The sequence below is a fragment of the Myotis daubentonii genome, chromosome 7, assembly GCF_963259705.1.
Source record: "Myotis daubentonii chromosome 7, mMyoDau2.1, whole genome shotgun sequence".
Taxonomy (NCBI): Eukaryota; Metazoa; Chordata; class Mammalia; order Chiroptera; family Vespertilionidae; genus Myotis; species Myotis daubentonii.
The window spans coordinates 50162140-50182450 of record NC_081846.1 but is presented as its reverse complement, the minus strand read 5'-3'; the positions used below and the strand labels follow the sequence as shown (position 1 = coordinate 50182450).

General features: G+C 37.2%; 1 protein-coding gene across 3 annotated transcripts in view; it reads left to right on the top strand.

Annotated features, from left to right (window-relative positions):
• XIRP2 (xin actin binding repeat containing 2) overlaps nt 1-20311 on the top strand; it is a 72226-nt gene that overhangs the window by 16639 nt on the left and 35276 nt on the right. For 2 of the 3 annotated variants that reach the window (XM_059704218.1, XM_059704219.1), the window contains exons 2-3: nt 7398-7558; nt 12483-12620. In XM_059704218.1, the coding sequence (XP_059560201.1) occupies nt 7502-7558; nt 12483-12620 (195 nt within the window). In that variant the 5' untranslated portion in view covers nt 7398-7501. Of the gene's footprint in view, nt 1-7397; nt 7559-12482; nt 12621-20311 lie in introns of those variants that run through there. The other variant, XM_059704220.1, reaches the window with a different exon arrangement.

The following is a 20311-nucleotide window of genomic DNA, read 5'->3' as shown; positions in this document are numbered from 1 at the left end:
CAGGTGTAGGTATGTGTACAGTGGATGCCTGTGTTAGTTTCCTATTGCTGCTGTAATAAATTAATAGCTACAAACAGTAATAGCTACAACAGCACAAACCTATTATATTATAGTTCTGGAGGTCCAAAGTCCAAAATTAGTTTCACTGGGACAAAATCAAGGTGTTGGCTGGGCTAAGGTCCTTCCAGGAGTTGGGGGGTTGGGAGATCTGGGGTCTGTTGTCTTGTCTTTTTCAGCTTCTAGACAGCGGTTCTCAACCTGTGGGTCGAGACCCCTTTGGTGGTCGAATGACCCTTTCACAGAGGTCACCTAAGACCATCCTGCATATCAAATATTTACATTACGATTCATAACAGTAGCAACATTACAGTTATGAAGTAGCAACGAAAATAATTTTATGGTTGGGTCACAACATGAGGAACTGTATTTAAAGGGCCAGAAGGTTGAGAACCACTGTTCTAGAAGGACTTTTCCTTGAAAGCCAGCAAGGTAGAACCTCTCTCTCTCTCTCTCTCTCTCTTTCTCTCTCTCTCTCTCTCTCTCTCTCTCTCTCTCTCTCTCTCTCTCTCTCTCTCTCCCCTTGCCCTCCCTCCCTCTCTTCCTTTTTGACTCTGGCTCTCCTGCCTCTCTCATTCACTTATGAGGACCCTTGGGAATACATTGAACCCACCTGGATAACCCAAGACACCTCCACACCTCAATATCCTTAACTTAATCACATTTGCCATGTACACTGACATGTTTACAGATACTGGGGATAAGAATGTAAACATTGGAAAACCAATATTTTGTCTACCACATGCTGAATCTTGATTTCTTTCTCTTAAAGACAACCAGATGTGCAGGATCACCTCTAGTATCCAGTTAACTAGGAGAATCCTGGCTAAGGAAGGGTCACCAAGGAAGCAAGGCTCATCTTTTTTATTACCCTCAGAGGTCTGTTTTGATTAATGTATAAAGTATGGTGATCAGATGAAGAGATGGATTTTTGGGAAGTTGACAAGTCTACACTCAGTAACACAATGCATATGGGGACAATAGGACAATAGGGAAGCTAGCTTAATAAGTGGAATATGATTCGCTGTGTTCATATGCTGGATGGATGCCACAGTATAATTTTTATGCTGTCATGGCATACATACTTCCATTCATTTTACTCTTTGCCCTTCCTCCCCATGTTTTTTTTTTAAAGAACTGTAAATCAGTGCACAAGATTGCACTATACAACTTGCTCTTTCATTTTATTCTCCATCCATTTCTTGGTTTTATAGTATTCAAATGAGGATAAAATATATAAAACTCAAATTGATTACAAATTTGAATTGGCAGCAGCATTTTTAATGTTTAAAAGGGATGAATTTTATTATTAGATAAGGGATGCAAATATTAAAGAATTATAGGATATGTATTCATGCTTATGGCTCTGAGCCTAAGATATGTCCTTAGGAATGATATCCTGTGCACAAATCTGAGCTGGGTTATAGCTCATAGATTTAGATTTGATGGAATTTAGTTCATCACTCTCCCAATTTAGTTCTAAATCAATTTCCCGAGTACGAAGCAGTTGGCTTCTTCATAATGCATCCAGAATATCACGGTGAGGCTATCGATGTGTCACGGAAAGTGAGCTTACACTCTTGAAGCCACTATTCTTGAAGTGTCCATATTCACCTCAGCTTTGTGAGCTTCCAGTTGCACACCGGCTCACTCTGCTTTGCTCTTAGTTCTGATTAAATAAAGGCTTCTTGAATCAATTTTAGAAATTTTCAAAAGGAAAACAATCATAAAATTCTTGTTTTTCTGCTCAGGAGTTCAAATTACTATTCAACCTTTGAATTTCTTGAGACATAATCACGCTAGAGAGCTATCTGGGACTACTTTATATGTTTTATTGTATATGCAGTATAAATCAATTCACAACAGAAAAGACCATCCCTATGTTGCTTGAATTTTCCTTCATTTATTTATGGGGAAAGGTGATTGTTTGGGTTTGTTGGCTTTTTGGACACTTGAGAAGTAGCATAGAATTGTTGTAAAGTCACAGAACTTGAAGCCAGACAGCCTGGCTTCCCTGTCGAGCTCTGAAGCTCACCAGCCACCTGACCTTGAGTAAGTTTTATAACCTTTCTGTGCCTCTGTTTCCTTATTGGTAAAATGGAGATAAAAAATAAAAGCTGTCTCCATCTTATAGGATGGTTGAGAGCATTCAATGGTTGATCTCTGACCAATAGAAAACACTTGATACATAGTTGCTGTGTTTTTTTAACGTGACTCATTCTTTTGAGTCATTTATCCATTTTCAATGTTAGCAGTTTTTTTTCTGGCCTGTTGTCAGTTCTTTATTGAAAATTAACACTTTAGCCTATTTATCATAATTGTCCCTCCTCAGTTTTCCTTTTGTCTTATAAATATTAAGATATTTTTTACTTTAAATTATTTTTGTGTTTAGAAAGTCCAACTGAAATCATTTGATGAATTACTTACATTTCTCTAAAGATTATTTTATCATTTAAAAATACGTTGAGTCCCTCCAATACTCCACTGTAATACGCAATATGGTGAGAGTTCAATGTTTTCCTCAAAAACATTGCCCCATTTTCCCAAAATGATTTGTTGGTAATGCTGCTACCTCATCGCCTTCCTGCATCTTTCTTTCTTTCACATATTCACACGTCCAACTCCTTCATGTTTCAGTGCAGATGTTCCCCTTCTCAGGGAGCCTTCGCTGCCACCTGCTCATTCACACACCCCGGTGGTTATGTCCTCTCTGTAGGTTCCCAATTCCCGTGGTGTAAACCCATTAATTCTTGGGTAATAACTGCCTCTCTGTCTTTCCAACTAGACTGAAATCTCTGAAGCATAGTGGCAAGGTTTTATGCTTATTCTAGATAATCAATATTTATTTAATGACAAAAATAAATTAACCCTATTGATTATACAATTCAAATCATTTACTTTTGAAATTTTCTAAGACAAAGATGGAGGGAGATATGTTAGCGTCACCCACAACAACTATATTCCTATTAAAGTTCTCCTTTTTTTTTGGTTACTAATGGTCTTTATGTGTTTCTGTACTGGGCTAGTCAACATGCAGTGGTGTACAGTGTTACAGCTTCATAGTGGGATGGTATTTCCTATCTACAGTATAGCCTTCTTTGTCTTTAATACTACTTGCATGAAAGGAATATAGTCATAATCACTTTTACTCACATATTTTTGCCCAATATTTTCTCTTTAAATTGTTTGGTTTATTTAGGTTTATTTCTTGCTGGTGGCATTTAGTTGGATTTATTTGTCTTTGACTTTCAGTGTGAAGTTTGACCTGTGTTTATTTTCGTGACTATTATATTTGATTTTATTTCTACCTTCTCTTTCAGGCATATTATTTTGAGGCCTTTTGTTTTATTTTTTGGCTACCTTTTGCTACATAGACTGTGTTTGACTTCTGTTTAGTTTCATGAAAGTTTTATTTGTCTAGTTCACAAAACTAAAATTCCAGTAACCAATTTTCTAATAAATTTTAGTTTTCAGTGTTATAAAGAAGATACATGGCCCTGGCCAGTGTGGCTCAGTTGGTTGAGTATCATCCCATGCACCCAAAGGTCATCAGTGCAAGTCGGGTACATACCCAGGTAGTGAGTTCCATTCCTGGTAGGGGTGTAATAGGGGTGCAGGAGGCAGCCAATCAATGTTTCTCTCTCAAATCAATGTTTCCCTCTCCCTTTCTCTCTCTCTAAAAAAATCAATAAAAACATATTTTAAAAAGAAGATATATGGATGTCTGAATTTTGTTTTTCACAGCACTTTTTCATGTGTCAGCATAATTTAGAATTTTTCTTTTTCCTTGAACATGAAAAGTTTTACCATAACCTTCTCAGTTAAGAATCCATGATCAGATCACCCTATTGAGGTTACTTACTGTAGAACCCCCTTTTTTATGTCCATAATAGGGTTTATCCCATTATACAAAGAATTAATAGTTTCTATGGATTAGGAATTTTCTTATTGTCAAGTAAAAGAAAACATTTACTATTTAGGGTGCAATGGATTCTAGGCCCAGCTTTGCCATTAGCTCTGGAGACTTGGGAGAATTCACCAAACTTCTTTGGATTTTCATTTATTCATCTGCAAAATAAATTACCTCTAAATTTCAGAGACGAGTAATTTATAGTACAATCATTTTGTAATACTACTATTTATAATGCTTTCTAACAGAAATGGTCATCTTAAATTTTATTTTCCCTTCCCTTTTTCACTTTAGCCTTATAGCATGTTCCTCCACTGTCTGATTTGCATAATTACAGGTTCATCGTTCCCTATTTTTCCAGACATTTTATCACAGTAGCATCTTTATTTGTTCTTCTACATCTCCTTTCTCTGAAGATAGTCTGAACTCATTTCACACTGTTCTCCAATCTCAGTTGCATTCAAGCCTTCTGAAATAGTGCATTATGAGGTCAGGTAACAATGTTCCTATCTCTTCCCCACACATCCCTCAGAATGGGGCTGTCTTAACAATCTTAAAAATGACAACATGTGTCAGCAGCACCAAGTAGGAGCAGATAGGTGCACTGCATTACAGTACACTGGGCAGGAAGCATCACCCTGGTTTTCAGATGAAGAAATCAATAAGACATCCACTTAAGGGGTTAGGGAACAATATGGGCACAAATTGTTAGCTCAAGAAAAGTTTTCTACTCTGAGTAGGCAAAGTTAATAATGTAGAAAAAGAAAGCCAGAGATAGAAAAAAGAGAAGGGGAGAGAGAGAGAGAGAGAGAGAGAGAGAGAGAGAGAGAGAGAGAGAGAGAAATGGGTGTCTTTACTGTGATCAGAATAAAAGGCCACAAGGCCATGGAATCCAAATCTCTTAATATGTAGGCTACTGAATTTCTGACAATTAACCTTGGACATTTCTCAGTAAAATAAAAAAAGGTAAAAATTTGGTATTTTAAAAGTAAATACTAACTGTACATTTTAGCAATTACAAACTTATTAAGGTTAATAAAAGAATGACATCTTTTATGAATAATATACAAAATAAAATTTATTTATATTTTAACATGGAAAACTTTAGGGAGTCCTGTTCAATAAAATCTATAGAGTGATTACTCACAGCAAAGTAAAAAGAGTACAGTTGAATACAAACTAAACTCATATGTGCAAGACAGATAATATGCAGGGGTAATGAAGATATATTTCTTCAGCATGTGAAAAACTTTCAGTGGTTTGTGGGAGTCTCTTTTATCAGAATCAATTCAAAGAGTATATTTTTGTATGGAAATGAGGTTTTGGATGATAGGTGAACTTCAAAAATTACTGACACTTGTGAACATATCAGTTTGTACAATCCCAAGGTTCATATAACTCCTTATTCCTTTATATTTTTTGTTTCTTTTAGAAAGCATGGTAAATAAAATATATTTACAATTTTAATTAAAATACAGAAAATATGTATTTTAATAAGAAGTCCCTATGGAAAATCAAATAATCAAGAAGTCAAAACAGAAGTGATTTTTATTTTTTCTGGGTCACATTCATTCTCAACTGCTCAAAGAAACTAATAGAAAATGCAAACAAATAAGATGGTTTAATGTGGAAACTGTAGGAGGAGGTAGAGAAAACAGCTTGGCTATCTGTTACCCTGTGTTCTTTTATCACAATCCTATATAATAAAGAGGTAATATGCAAATTGATCCTCACGCCCTTGCACAAGATGGCTGCCCCCATGTGGTCAAAAGATGGTCGCCACAAGATGGCCTGCAGGGGAGGGCAGTTAGGGGTGACCAGGCCAGCAGGGGAGGGCAGTTGGGGGTGACCAGGCTAGCAGTGGAGGGCAGTTGGGGGTGGCCAGGCCAACAGGGAATGGCAGTTAGGGGTGACCAGGCCAGCAGGGGAGGGCAGGTGGGGGTGACCAGGCCAGCAGTGGAGGGCAGTTGGGGGTGGCCAGGCCAACAGGGAATGGCAGTTAGGGGCAACCAGGCCTGCAGGGGAGGGCAGTTAGGGGCAATCAGGCTGGCAGGGGAGCAGTAGGCATTGATCAGGCTGGCAGGGGAGTGGTTAGGGGGTGATCAGGCTAGCAGTCAGGCGAGCGGTTGGGATTGTGAGAGGGATGTCCCAGATTGGAGAGGTTGCAGGCTGGGCTGAGGGACACCCCTCCTCCCAGTGCACAAATTCCATGCACCGGGCTTCTAGTGATTAAAGAAAACCAATCCAAATAACAAAGGACACCAAAGAGCTCTGCTCCACGAGTCCCAGAAACTGTCATTCTTAAGGTGAAAGGCAGGGCATGAATGAGTGATGAAAAGACATAAATATACATATCCATTCCATACTCTGATTGGTCCCACACAAAGATCTGATTGAAATAATTTTAGAATTACAATATTCTTTAAGTGTAAATAGTAAACTGTCAAGCAGAGTGATAACAAAAAACACCAGATTAAATACGAACAACTAGTTTTGAGACCAGCTCTGGCACACACAACTAAATAACCATGGAGAATCATATGCAGGGTCCTTGTGTTTCTTTTAGACACTGAGACATATTTCCTTATGTGTAAAAGGAGCTGGTTAGACCAGGTGAGACTGTGTGACCTCTAAGACCTGTCTGCTTCCAATAACTATGAGTCTTCTGCTCTTTTTCCAAGTACATGATTTCTACTACCCTCTATTTCTGTCAGGCAGAAGATGGCTTCAGTGGGCAAATCGTCTCTCTGAAATGGGTGGCTGACAAGCTTTTTCCAATAGTACTATTATTTCTTTCTTATATGCCATCTCTATGAATAAAAGAAAAAACAGTCCATAATTCTCAAAGCATTCACATATTTTAGCTAAATCCATCTTCCTGAGGGTTGAGGGGTGGGGAGAGAAGGGAAGAACAATTTTTAGACTTGCTAAAGAGTACGGTCAACTGTCAAATCTGCCACTTGTTAGTTGTGTGATCATAGCCATGTATTTTTTTTTTATTTTGAGTCTCTGTGTTCTTACCTATGAATTTTAGAAAATAATAGCACCCACTTTATGAGGTTGTTAGAGAAGTAAATGATATAATGCTCTTAAAACATTGAGCATAAATCCAACACATAGTACTTCAGAAATGTTTATAATTAACATTATGTATGTCTTAATAAATATTTCTCATCAGAATAGTTGCAGGAGGAGGAGCGGGAACAGCATTTTCTTTTCATGTTTGTATAAGCATATGCTTCTATAGAGGCATCTTGTAGCTTTGCTTGACACTTGAAGAAAAGAGGTGACAGTGAAATGTCGAAAATACTGTGAAATGTCGCAGTCTGTTTTATGACCAGATATTTTAAATGCCTTCGCTGTTCAGAAGGTGATGCTATTTTCTTTGCAAACCCTGACACATATATGAACATTCTGCATTTCCTTTCAGTGACTGTTGGCCCTGATAAGCCTGCACCTGAATTTGCAGAAGACAGCGCTGCCTGGACTGAAGGTGTGTCAGACCTCCAGGAGGTGGTGCCATTGAAGGAACGGATGGCGAGGTACCAAGCAGCTGTTTCCAAGGGTGACCGCCACAGCTTCTCCGCCAATGTAAGCTGCTCCTGCTGGTTTTGTATTAGGCAATGTGCTTGTTGTCTGCTCTTCACACACCCTCCCTCTATCGCAATATAAGAATACTATTGGACAAAGGGATAAAGTAAAAAAAAGCACAGGAATCGTGCGAATCAAATTCAGAGGATCCAAATTGAAGCGTCAGCTCTGCTACTTGTTAACTGTGTGATTTGGGCTACTCTCTTAACTCCTCTCAGAGCTTCAGTTTCTATAACTGAAAAATGGGAATAACCATCCACCACAGAGCGCCTTAGGGAGGAGTCAAAGAGATAATTTATGTGTAAGCCATAAGGCACTGTATAAATGTGTTCTTATTGCCATCATTATCATTTAACCTATAGCTATTCTCCTCAGGAAAGTTGGGAATTAATTTCAAATTTTAATAATGTAGGCCTGCATGCCTCCCTCTTTGGTCTCATGTATAGTTCATTTAAAATCACTGGCAGTATAATTTCTTTTGCATTTCTCATTTCTCTGTATGTACTAAATCCATTAGGTATAGGTTAATCAACATAGAAATGAGGGAATTAGCAATGTAGGCACTCCGCTAAACCAATTATGATTATAGGAAACAGCAGGATTCAGTACGACCACCAATTTTTAGAGGCAAATATAACTTTGAATATAAAATTATATTCAGAAGAATTTGTGTTCCATATTCTGTGGCCTTCGATCCACAGGATTTGATGAGTCATTTTATGAGTAGCAGCTTTATAGCTTAATGGAGTATAAAAACATTATTTTATAATTATAATCACCAAATTAGTAAAATTATTCATTTAACCAAAAGAGAAAGAGAGCGAGAATAGCCCAAAAGGGTAGTATTCTAAAATAGCTATTCTTAACATTCTTTTTTGCAAATTATTTAGAGACAAGGCTGACTGCCAAACTCATTAACAATGTTGCAATTCTAGATGACATTTAAGTTTTTACATAGTCATTAAAAATCCATTTTAGATGCAGGATAGATTTTGAATGAATGTAAAGAAATGACATAAGTCCCTAGATCACTTCCAAAACAAATAGTATCACTCTAGCACTTCCCCAAAGTCTTCTTAGATAGCACCCCCTGCTGGATCATTAAGGAACTTCACTACAAATTAGCATTCTAAATTGGAGAAATGATTCTTGGGGAAACAAGTTGATTTTGAAAATACCTAATTAAAGACTGGCTATTTAGTAAACCATATTTTATCATATACCAGAAAACCATAAAAATCTTCTGTAGGGCATAACATGTATTTATGATGTGCAAAAAAGAGACTATTTAAATTGGGCACATAAGGAAACTAAATTATCACAATTTAATACAAAAAAATTTAATGTAATTCTATTCTGGAGATAACTTACATATAAGAAATTAAATAATCCTTCCTTTTCCTGCCAATTTACAAAAAAGAAAACAAAACTGTGGGAAAGTGATTTATGGAGATGATGTAATTTGTGACAGAGGCATGCTAAATCTCTAGTTTCTTGACTTCAGTACTCTTTCAACTACATTCAACTGCCTCCTCTCATATATGAAAGCAGTTTTGGCCCAACAACTGTCCTATTATTTGGTTTGGCTCTAAGTAAATATTTTGAGAGGAAATAAAGTACACATTGCTGGTATCTCAGAGAAATCCTGGTAAATATCTAAAGAAACGAAAAAAAAGCATACAACAACAAAAAAATCTGCCTTCTTGGTCAGCTGCATCAAATGTGTGTTCAGTGTTTTTTTTAAATAATGGAAACTGCTTGTGACTATATTTCTGTCTACACAAATAATCCAAATATTAAATGTGCAAAATCTGGATGTCACCGATTCAGTCCCAAACTGTACCCATTATATTTCAATCACGTTGCGATAGCTGACAGTGATGGGTTGCTCATTGTCCTAGCCTCAGCCAGATGGCATTTGGTTGAACCTAAATGAAGTCATGCTCTTGAAAAGGCAGCAGACTGCAGCAGCCTCTAGAAGAGAAGGGGGAAATAACATTTTTCAAGAAAAAATTAAAATGCCAGATTCTGTGCTCTGCAATTTTATTTCCTTTATCCTCTTTAAGACTCACAAGAAATCTTTGAGAAACATATTATTATTCCCAGTTTATGAGAAATAAAACTGAGGTTCAGGAACTCTGGTCCAAGGTTTTAAGTGTCAGAACTGGGATTAGAATCACTCCACAAATTATGGTATTTCTAATTTGCTCTAGAACCCAAGGACAGTTCTGGTAAGGGAAATTGGTGATTATGTAATATATTTACCTAGATTTAGGTGTAGGATATTTAAATTATTATTAAACTAACAGTTTTAGGTAGGGTCTGTGTTAGGTATTTAAATTAACATATTAAGATAACTTTACTATTGGCATATCCATTAGATGCTAAGTCTTGTTTCCTACTCCAAGAATAAGAAACCTAGAATAAGGATAAACATAAAAAGGTTCAAAACAAAACAATCTAAGTTATGTGCTCATTTACAAGAACATGGATTAGTTGGGATGTTTAGTACATGGTGCTAAACAAGGCAAAATCATGGGAGGGGATCTCAGTCTGAGCCAGCTTAGGCTACTGACTGCCCCTTGAGTAAGTCCTCCATCTACATATGTAAACCTTCATTTACAATCTGAGCTGAACAAGGAAAGTTTATCACCACCGCTAAACTACAGCTTAAAAACTTGCCCCACTTGGGTGGGTAACAGCAGCTGTAGTGCAGCAGTACCAGGGATGTTAGGGATCTCGATGGTATTAGTAAAAATAATCAACTGCCTGCATTTTGCATGTACAATTTGCTCTATTCCAAAGCACAGTGCTAGAGGAAAGGAATGGGCATATCTGTTTTTTATATCTGTTTTTTAATCTATTTGGTAGAAGACAGGCAACCTGTTTGGTATAGGAATTGATATTTTTGAGAAAATGCCCATACTAGGAAAGTATCCATTTATTAGGATAATTGCTGGGGTTTACCAGATTAACTTACATATGATTTGGACATGGTTGATACTTGTTGGCAAGAGTAAGGTTTTTCTTAATAATAATTACTTTAATTTCTATAATTTAATATTTATATACAGGGTATGGCAAAAGTAGATTTACAGTTATAGTACAAATAAATAATAAAATAATTAATACATAACAATATAAGCATAAACTCTGTGTTTCTTGTACTGACAACTGTAAACCTACTTTTGCCCCACCCTGTATCTTCTATAGATGCTCAATTGAGAAAGGCCACTTATGCAAATTAAATGGTAGGGGTTAAAAAAAGACAAAAAAAGACAGTAGCCTTAATTCACCCTTCCCTTTCATTATCTCAAATTTCAAAAGGGTCACCATACTTTCTCAGACTTTACCATGTATCAGATGGCAGTAACTGACCAGCACGTACATTTACCTTTGTTGCAGAATCTGATAGAATATCTGTCTAGCACATATAAGTGTACAATCATCCCTTTTTTCCATAGAGTGCATATTCTTAACTATTTAAGAGTCCATGTGCCTGGGGAAAGGTTGTGAACTTCATAAAGCGACCACTTGAATATTTGCTAGAATTCAGATAATCTTGAATATCCATTTAGTCTCCAATATTTTGGAATATGGGAAACCCCAAGACAGTAGTTGTGTTTTTGGTATCTGTTTGAGAGAGAGAATATGTGTTGGGGTAATGATCCCAGGTCCACGGGAGTCCACAGTCGATGGCATGCAAACCTCAGCTCAGCGGCATCCAGGGCATTCAGGTACTTCCATGTCTCAAGGCTTCCAAGGTTATGTCAGGGCTGAGCCAGACCTCAGGAGACCTGCTGTGGTTAGAAGTGTTGCTGAGTCTGCTCCCAGTTCTCAGGAGACCTGGAGGAGGCGGGTTGGCAGGAGGTCTGTTTGCTTTAGAGTTGTCTTTCCCATCTGGGCTGGAGTGCCTGCTGGGCTGGGGAGAGTGCTTGAGTTTTATAGCACTTCCCACTGGGGCATAGAATCTGACAAGACTCCTCAGTGTTTTTCAAGTTGTTCCAAATATTGCCTGTTGAAATAGATTCTCTCATCTGTAAAATGCCAGTGACAAGCTAGAATCCTTATCATCTTAGCCCCCACCCCACCCCACCCCCACCTGTCCTCACACACCAACACTAGGAGCTGAGTCCTGGGGTGGTGTTAGCTGCTGTTTTTCTGCCTGTCCTTTAAGGCTAACAAGGATTCAGACAAACAGCTGTGATTAAGACAGACCCAGGTGAGTTCCAACTCCAGCTCCAACACTCACACCCGAGCTGTGAGAATTTACAAGCTGCCTTACTTTTCCAAACCTCAATTTCCTGACTTAAAAATCAAGGTAATAAGTATCCGTATTTCAAAGAAAATGGAGAAGCATCAAATGACAAGATATTTGTAAGTACATAGCAACTCACAGTGTACTGTGTACTCAGTAGTTGTTATTGCCGACATTAATATTTTTGCCTCAGATATACTCCGAGGTTATTTTGTTCATCCTTAATGATTTAAATCCATTTTGGAGTGAGTCAAATGTTTTTAATATTCTTAATGTGTTGCCTATAACATGTTGGATTTTAATGACAATATTATTGGGTTAAAATTGAATCTAGTATTTTAATTTCTACTTGTCTGTGTATTATTAGAGAAATACATTCTAATAGTTCTAATCTCCAGACATCAAGATCTGAAAGGAGAATTAACTTAATATTTTTAATATTCTTCTAACTTATATCAAAAAGCAGATAAATGAGAAAATAACATGGAGAGATTATTTTTACTAAGGGTTTCTATAAGAGTATACTGAAATAATTACATATATTAATGTCCTTTTTAATATATCACCCACCCATAATTGTCAACTATTTTTTTAAATAGCTTGAGAATCCTATCCTGAAAAAATATAAAGCTGAATTTTCCTTTTTTTTTTTTTTAATGGTCCTAGATGATGGAGGAAGCAGACATGTGCACAGTGCCTGGTGGTTTGGCCAGAGTGAAGAAACAATTTGAGAAGGACAAAATTGCTTCTTCCTATAATACCTTTTCTCAGCACCAGTATCAGCATCAGACCAGATCTGAGCAGGTAATACTGCTATAGTTCATGGATAAATCAAGTAAGGTTGAAATGCTCTCATTTCACTGCCCCTACTAACCCCACACCTTTAGTGGTACATTTCTTTTCATTCCTCATTAACAAAAATGATAAAACGTAAATGTTTTAGAAAACCATTTTTAAAGCATATCAATGTACCAGTTTACTGTCTTGGAGAATTTTGCCACATTTCTTGGGAACCATGCTGGAATATTTTTCCTCTCAGCATATAATGTTGCAAACATAAATGAAAATTAAATAGCTTAGGTTAGTCAACAGGTAAATAGAAACATTGAGTACCGTTTTTATATTGAGCCTCTTCTTCTAGGTTATAATTCCTAGTAAACTATCTGCTTGTTGTTGGCACAAATTAAATCTGAAGCATTATTTAGCTGTTTTATTGCGGTGAGTTTTCTGTTTTCTTTAAAAATCATCAAAAATTGGCCAGTGGAACCCAGATGTTATGTAAAACTATATAATGATACCTTATATAAAAGAATTTCCCCATTTCATTCTTTCATTATCATATATCACTAAATATAATCATGGGGTATAATGATATTTGAATGTAAGAATCTAAGTAATAAAACTCATTAGACTGAGTTTGGTACTTTGAAAATAAGGAACTGCATTGTAAACAGCTGCACTTAGGCCCGTGTTTTCCATGAGGAAGAAAGTAACCGGGATATTTCTCAAATTTTGTAGTAGGAGATAAAAGGGGTTTTTGTTTTTTTTAATCTCTACAATATTTAGAATTGTCTAAGTTTTAAAAATAAGGCAATCAATATGTTTGGTGGGGGAGAGTATATCAGATAGAATAATTAAAAATCTGATATGTGAAGGAGTATTTGTTTTCTTTTTCTAGCATTGTCTAAAAACTAAAAAACATGCAATATAGACAGCTTAATAAATTTATGTTAGATTTATTTTAATTTTACCAAAGGAAACATAATATAAATAAGAAATTAAGAAAGGATATAGTTGTAATCTAATATATAGCTGTTGCAACATATAAGTGAGTCAATTGTGTGTGTTTACTTGAAATTGGTCAACAAGACAAAATACAGCTATATCATTAATAATTTAAGTAACAACTTCTACATAGAAATGTAGGCAATGCATTTGCAGAGCCTCTGTTTTGCAGGAAGCACTACAGTAGAGTGTAAGGGCTATGTGATTTGTGGATCCGAGTTCACAGGCCACCTCTGTCAGCAGCTGAGTGGCAGGCACAGGGTACCTTCATGGGCGTAGGGCTGGGCATTTGCACAGAGCCCCATTCCTAGAAGGACCCTGCATTTAGCTTAATGCTCTACTTCCATCTTCTTGAAGTTTTGAATAGTTCCTTAACAAGGGACCCCTTACTTTCATTTTGCACCGGGTCTGGCAATTCTGTGGCCGATACCACATAAACCAAATCCATAACCCACTTAAGCCTCCGTTTCTGATAAGTAAGATGTGAAACCTGTTGAGTGATTTGTTTATTCATGAGGTTATTATAGAGTTCTAATATAATAACAAAAGGACTATTTCTGTGAAAGTATTTCATTATCCATGAAACTAGGACTCAGTGAGGACTCTAATATTATAAGACAGAAAACCCAACCCAGAGTGGCTGAAACCCAAAGCAATTAATAGATTCACCAAAAGGCAGTCTTATGGAAGGGAGGTTGTTGTAAACTCCAGTGGTATACCAGAGCAGCTGGCTTATGCCAACTCTTTGATTATTTAATTTTTAGGAATCTTGTTAGCCAGATGATGTCATGTTAACAGCTTGAAATTAGCCATAGTGAGAATGTTTATATCAGGAAAAATGCCAAATGCAACAAATCAAGGATTTCTTTCTTTTCTTTCTTTTCTTCTTTTTTTTAGAACCCATTTTTAAGTATGTAAGAATCTTCATTGATATAAGGGCTCAAAACATGTGCCTAGCATGGTGGCTAAGCACAGAAACTGAAGTCAGATCACTTGGGTCCAAATTCCTGCTCCATCACTATTAGATGTGTGACATTAGGGGTGTTCCTAATTTCTCTGTGTCTCAATTTCCTCAATTATAAAGTCAAAGTCAAGGTTATAATAGTACTTCCGTAATAGGTTTAAGAGGATGATTAGTTATACTTGTAAAGTGCTTAAAATTGTGCCTGGCCCATTTTAAGCACCGCACAAGTGTTTGTTTAAAAAAGTTAAGTATTATCTTCATTGTATTCCTTTTTTTCTACCTCTCGGCCTCGCGTCCTCTGAACTGACCCCATTCTCACCCAGGTTTCCCCCAGATAGTTGTAAAAAATTTTTTTGCAGAGAAAGGGTAAGAATCCTTTTTCAGAAGTCCCAGGAAAAGGCCTTACCCATCTAACTGGCTCTAAATGAAACACACAAGCCCGGTTAGCACTAATTGCTATAGCCAGAGATGCTGGTTGACTTAGGCCTCTGTTCCTGTTTACCTAAATTTTCAGCATATACAGTTATCAATAAGGAATAAGTGAATAGCAGGTAAAAACAAAGGCAACCAACAAACTATATACTTTCACAATAAGCTCCTTGCAAATGCAGTTTATTATGAAAAGATGTAGATGCTATTCTATGAATATGAAATACTGTGTGTGGGAGTAGGAAAAAACCAACCAAGCACTAGAAGTCAAATCTGCATGACTCTGGGCCTGTAGTGACCTCTCAGATTCATTTTCTACATTTAAACATGCTAATAATGCCCAATAATTCCATGAGGTATGACTAAACCTCTTCATAATGCAATGCACTATAAATAAAATATAAAGAGGATATATGCAAAAACAAACTATTAAAGACAATTTATTGAACTGTATGCTAAAGTCTGTAGGAAAAGAGAGAAAAAAGTTACCTGCACTTTAGAAAATGAATAACTTGAATTTATAATGCTTATTGGAAATTTAAAATACATGTTCAATTTAGTAATAGAATGGAAAATGTAAAAAAATTCTGTCTTAGATATTAACAAACTTTTAAAGCTATCAAATGCATTCTAAAAATTACTTTCTTTATCAGCAGAGATTGAGGACAAGATGCTTGCTGGTCAGGACAGTTATTTCTGTCTTACCTAAGCTGTTGTTGGTTCTAAGGGTATTTCCAGACTTTTTTCTTATTAAATGTCCTTGAGATTTATCTCTCTACTAAGTCTTCCCTTGGTCAAAAATTTATATATTTTTATCTTGTCAATACAAAATTAATATTAATTTGGAAATCAAGTTTCATTAGAGTTAAGAGAAAGAACATTTCTTTTGGGTTTCTGACAATATTTAATGTCACCATTAGTAATAATTTCATAAAGTATAATAATTAAGTCCAATCTGCTTCTTTTCTTCCTAATGTATTGAAGTCAGATGTTTCAGGATAATTAGCTGATGATTTGGTAACAGTTTGTGTGGGAAATTAGCAATGGGGCTAAACAAGTTTTTTGTTGTTGTTTTTTAATATATTTTCATTGATTTCAGAGAGGAAGGGAGAGAGAGAGAGAGAGAGAGAGAGAGAGAGAGAGAGAGAGAGGGAAACATCAGTGATGAGAAAGAATCATTGATTGCCTGCCTCCTGCACACCCCCCACTGGGGATCAAGTCTGCAACTTGGACATGTGCCCTTGACCATTAATGGACCGTGACCTTTTGGTTCCATAGGTTTATGCTTAACCACTAAGACATGCCCTCCAGGCACTAAACAAGTTTTGAAAATTAAACTATCTTTGAGGTTAAAGATCCCTTTTGTTTGCTGATTGATCAGACTCTTTTATAACTATTGAAAAGGGGTTCTGAAATAGAAAAAATAATGTGGTACAAGATAGAGGAACACTCATTTATGCCAGACATTTCAAACTTGGGATAATATCCACCATTTTTAACATCACCCATTTAGATTCTGCTTTTCAAAAGAGTCATTCCTGATTCCAATATCTATGAATGAAACCCAAACCTGCTAAGGGATTATAAATCACTCAGTTGGTCTCCAGTTGGTATTTAGGCTAGAAATATCTCAGCAGCATTGTTTCTGGCCTTGCCTTAGGATGGAGTTCTTAGCATTCCATGCCAGCGAAAATATTTGTTACCCTTAGTGCTAGAATGGAAAGAACCGCTTAAGAGGGATGTTTTTAATCCATGTATTAAAACAGGCTCAACGTGGAAGAGCATTCTGAATATTCCATCCCCTCTTTCTTAAAAGGGTGTCTTAAAACATGCTGGGGCAGATTAGAATAGATGTGTTATTGGCATGAAAAGCCATTGTCTTTTTTCTGAGTTCATTTTCACTTGCCCATTCTAGGGTTTCTTTTTTTAAAAAAGACATTCCTCCTCTTTTTCTTTCTTTTTTTAACAGCTTTATTGAGATATGCTTCACATACCATAAATTTCACCCTACAATTCAATGACTAGAATATTTACAGAGTTGCAGTGTCCCCACAATCTAATTTTCAAACATTCCCATTCCCCCCAGAATAAACCATGGACCCCTGAGCAGACTGAGACGTTCATCCGTTGTGCCACAGTCTCACACATAGGGTTTGATGCTCATCTTTTCCTGCGAATTTCATCTTCATTTTCTTTCCCCATATTTATGCAGTACTGAGCAGCTCTTTGCTTGTGAATTGTGAAGTCCTAGACGGCTCTTCTTTTCTGGAGTTGCTTTTTTATTATTTTTAAGTGTCTTAAGTAGAGGAGAACAGATGGTGCCCCCAAACCTTTGGAAGTAATCAGTGCAATGCAGAGCTTAGGTAATTGCTTTCATGTGAAAATGGTTGCACCAAATCCATGTCAAGAGTCTGAAATATTCCTGACCTTCACTTCCTGTTGCCAAGTCTGATGTGGTCCAGGGGGAGCTGCAAGACAGTGTGTTTCTTTCCACATACATCTGTGTCGCAAAAATCCTAATGCCAACATTAGCACTCTGTAAGATTATTTGTATTTGGAACAATCCCTAGAGAATTTTAGGTTGCTAGAAATCATTTTTGACAGCTTGTGACAGATATAATCTGACATCTATGTGTTTTGGACTCTTAAAAGGTGACCCATGATTATTTTCTAACAAACATATTTTTACCAGCTAAGTGTCCACATTGCAAATCATTTCTCATAAAAGTGCTTTAACCCAGCCTTTAACTTTCTGCCAAATGCATAATTTTTCAAGGTCATAGATTGCTATGAACAGCCTCAACCTGAACCTACATTTCTATCAACACGTAAGGTTGTGACCACAAGCATGCCTTGTGTTGTCTTTTAATTGTGTGCACCAATTTTGAATAACTATTACCATTTAAAGTAATCTAACTCAAAATGAGGCAGTTTGGAGTAATGGTGAGGCCTGCTGGCTCCAGAGTCAGACATCTCAAGTTAAAATCCTTGAGTTAGCCACCTAGTCCCTTCTGTAAAACAATGAAGAAATAGCAGGCATGTTTTAAGAATAAAACGAGATGGCCCCTAGAAAACTCTTACTGTAATGCCTGGCATATATGACTTGTTCAATAAACACCAGCTATGTTCATCGGTAGTACTGCACGATGGCCAGGAGAGCATTATCAAGTGGTAATTATTTTCAAGGTAGAATATGACTCATAAACATTTTATGTTTATGTAAAAAGGCAAGGAAGGATAATATCGTTCTGTGCCTCACACCTTAGCTTTCTTTTCAGTTCTTTGGCCTTGGGAAACAATCATTTCCCAAGAGCTCATTGGGTAATTAAAGATTAGTTTAAAATTAACACGCCTGTATGTGCTTTGGGCATGTGTTGCTCTGGAGTAATCAGTAACTTTAGTACATAGTTTAAAAGTTGTCATAACGGGTCTTCTTTTGAGGAAGATATGCTTAACCTCAGCTCTAGGAAATGGCCAGATGAGGGGGATCTCTCCGAAGAGAGGAATAGCCATAATATGTGCACAGGTTTCCTGTAGCCCTGGGATGCCATTAGGAATCGAAGTTTGTTTTTTAAGTGGGAGCAAATGAATAACATAGTTTTTCCTTTGAAGACTGCTTTAGTCACAGTATTGTGACAAGATGTACTGAGAGGAAAATAATATAATTAATATATGGATTGAATCAGGCAGGAGAAAAAAGGCTACTACACTGCTTGAATAAATGAGGAAAAGAGGAAGAGTTGAGAGAGTATTGATTTTTTCCCGTTTCTACAAGGGTTGTGGTTTCTCAGCATGTTTTAGCTGATGAATGGCAGGGAAGGAAAAGTAATTGTGAGGGATAAAATTCACCTCATGGCATTTTCTGGTTTGTGCAGTTGAAACCATGAAGATAAATATATTCCTACAACTGTCTTAATAAAATATAGCAAGTATATTTCAACATGCAATGTTAATAGGTACAAATACCAAGAAATAAGGTCCCTGGTTGCTGGGGAATTGTGCTTTCCCTAGGGCACAGACCAGGGTGTCATCCTGAGCTTTTTCCAGACAGGCTGGCAGACACATGAACCTTACACAGGCTGAGTGAGCAGAGCAGGCTCCCTGTGCATGTTTCCTTGGTCTCAAGGAAACGCAAAACCAAAAGGACATAAGCCATGTCCTCGAGAGGCTCAAAGTAAGGCTAATAGGTAGATTAGACATAATAGTTTTACTCTGTTAAAAATTAAAACTCTGCCTGATCAGTGTGGCTCAGTAGTTGAGAGTCAACCTATGAACTAGGAGGTTATGATTTGATTCCTGGTCAAGGCACATGCCTGGGTTGCGAGCTTAATCCCCAGCGTGGAGCATGCAGAAACCAGCTGATCAATGATTCTCTCTCATCATTGATATTTCTCTCTCTCTCTCCCTCTCCCTCCCTCTATGAAATCAATCCATATATATAAAAGCCTAAGCAACTGTTACGACTGGTCAACTAGTTGCCATGACACGCACTGACCACCAGGGGGCAGACACTCAACACAGGAGCTGTCCCCTGGTGGTCAGTGTGCTCCCACAGCCAACCTCCCACTGCTGGCCAACCTCCAGCGGTCCCTCCCCCAGACTGGGCGAGATGGCCCCCAATCGGTCCTGATCACCGGCCAGGCTGAGGGACCCCACCCATGCACAAATTCATGTACTGGGCCTCTAGTAAACATATATTTAAAAAAAATAAAAACTCTAACAACAAATCTTTTACCTCTTTTCCCTTCCAAGTCCAGACCAGTTAAGCAATTTACCTTCTACTACTCTCTCAGTGCCTGTTTCTAAGTGGTTTTTGGTGATGAAAAGAACATAAAAACAACTTTTGCATGCTGGCTCAGAATCAGAAGACCAACTCTTTTCTAAATAAATCAAATAATAAAACAATGGCCTCTACCAATTAAGGTCTATGATCCACCTGAGGCCATAGCTGCACAAGCAAATTCAGCTGATTGGTAATATATGTTAACCAAAACATCCCAGTTCCTAACTGTGCCATACAGCAGACCAGCTATGCTTTACACTAGCAACTCAGGTGTGTTGTTGGTTTTTTTTAATTCAACAAGAATTAGAAATACAAACTCTAATCCAGCTGCGGGTTTCTAGATGCCTATTTAACAAATTGATTCATTTTGCCTCCGCTCTTGCACTCAAACCTATCACTTGATGCTTACCATTGCCCATTCTATTACTGCTTTTCACACCTGTGTCCTAGCCACTGCTGCCTGGCCACTTTGCAGCTGGTGACCTCCTACAGCTGTTTCTATCTGTGTCTCCTCTCTTCTTATGCATGTCTACC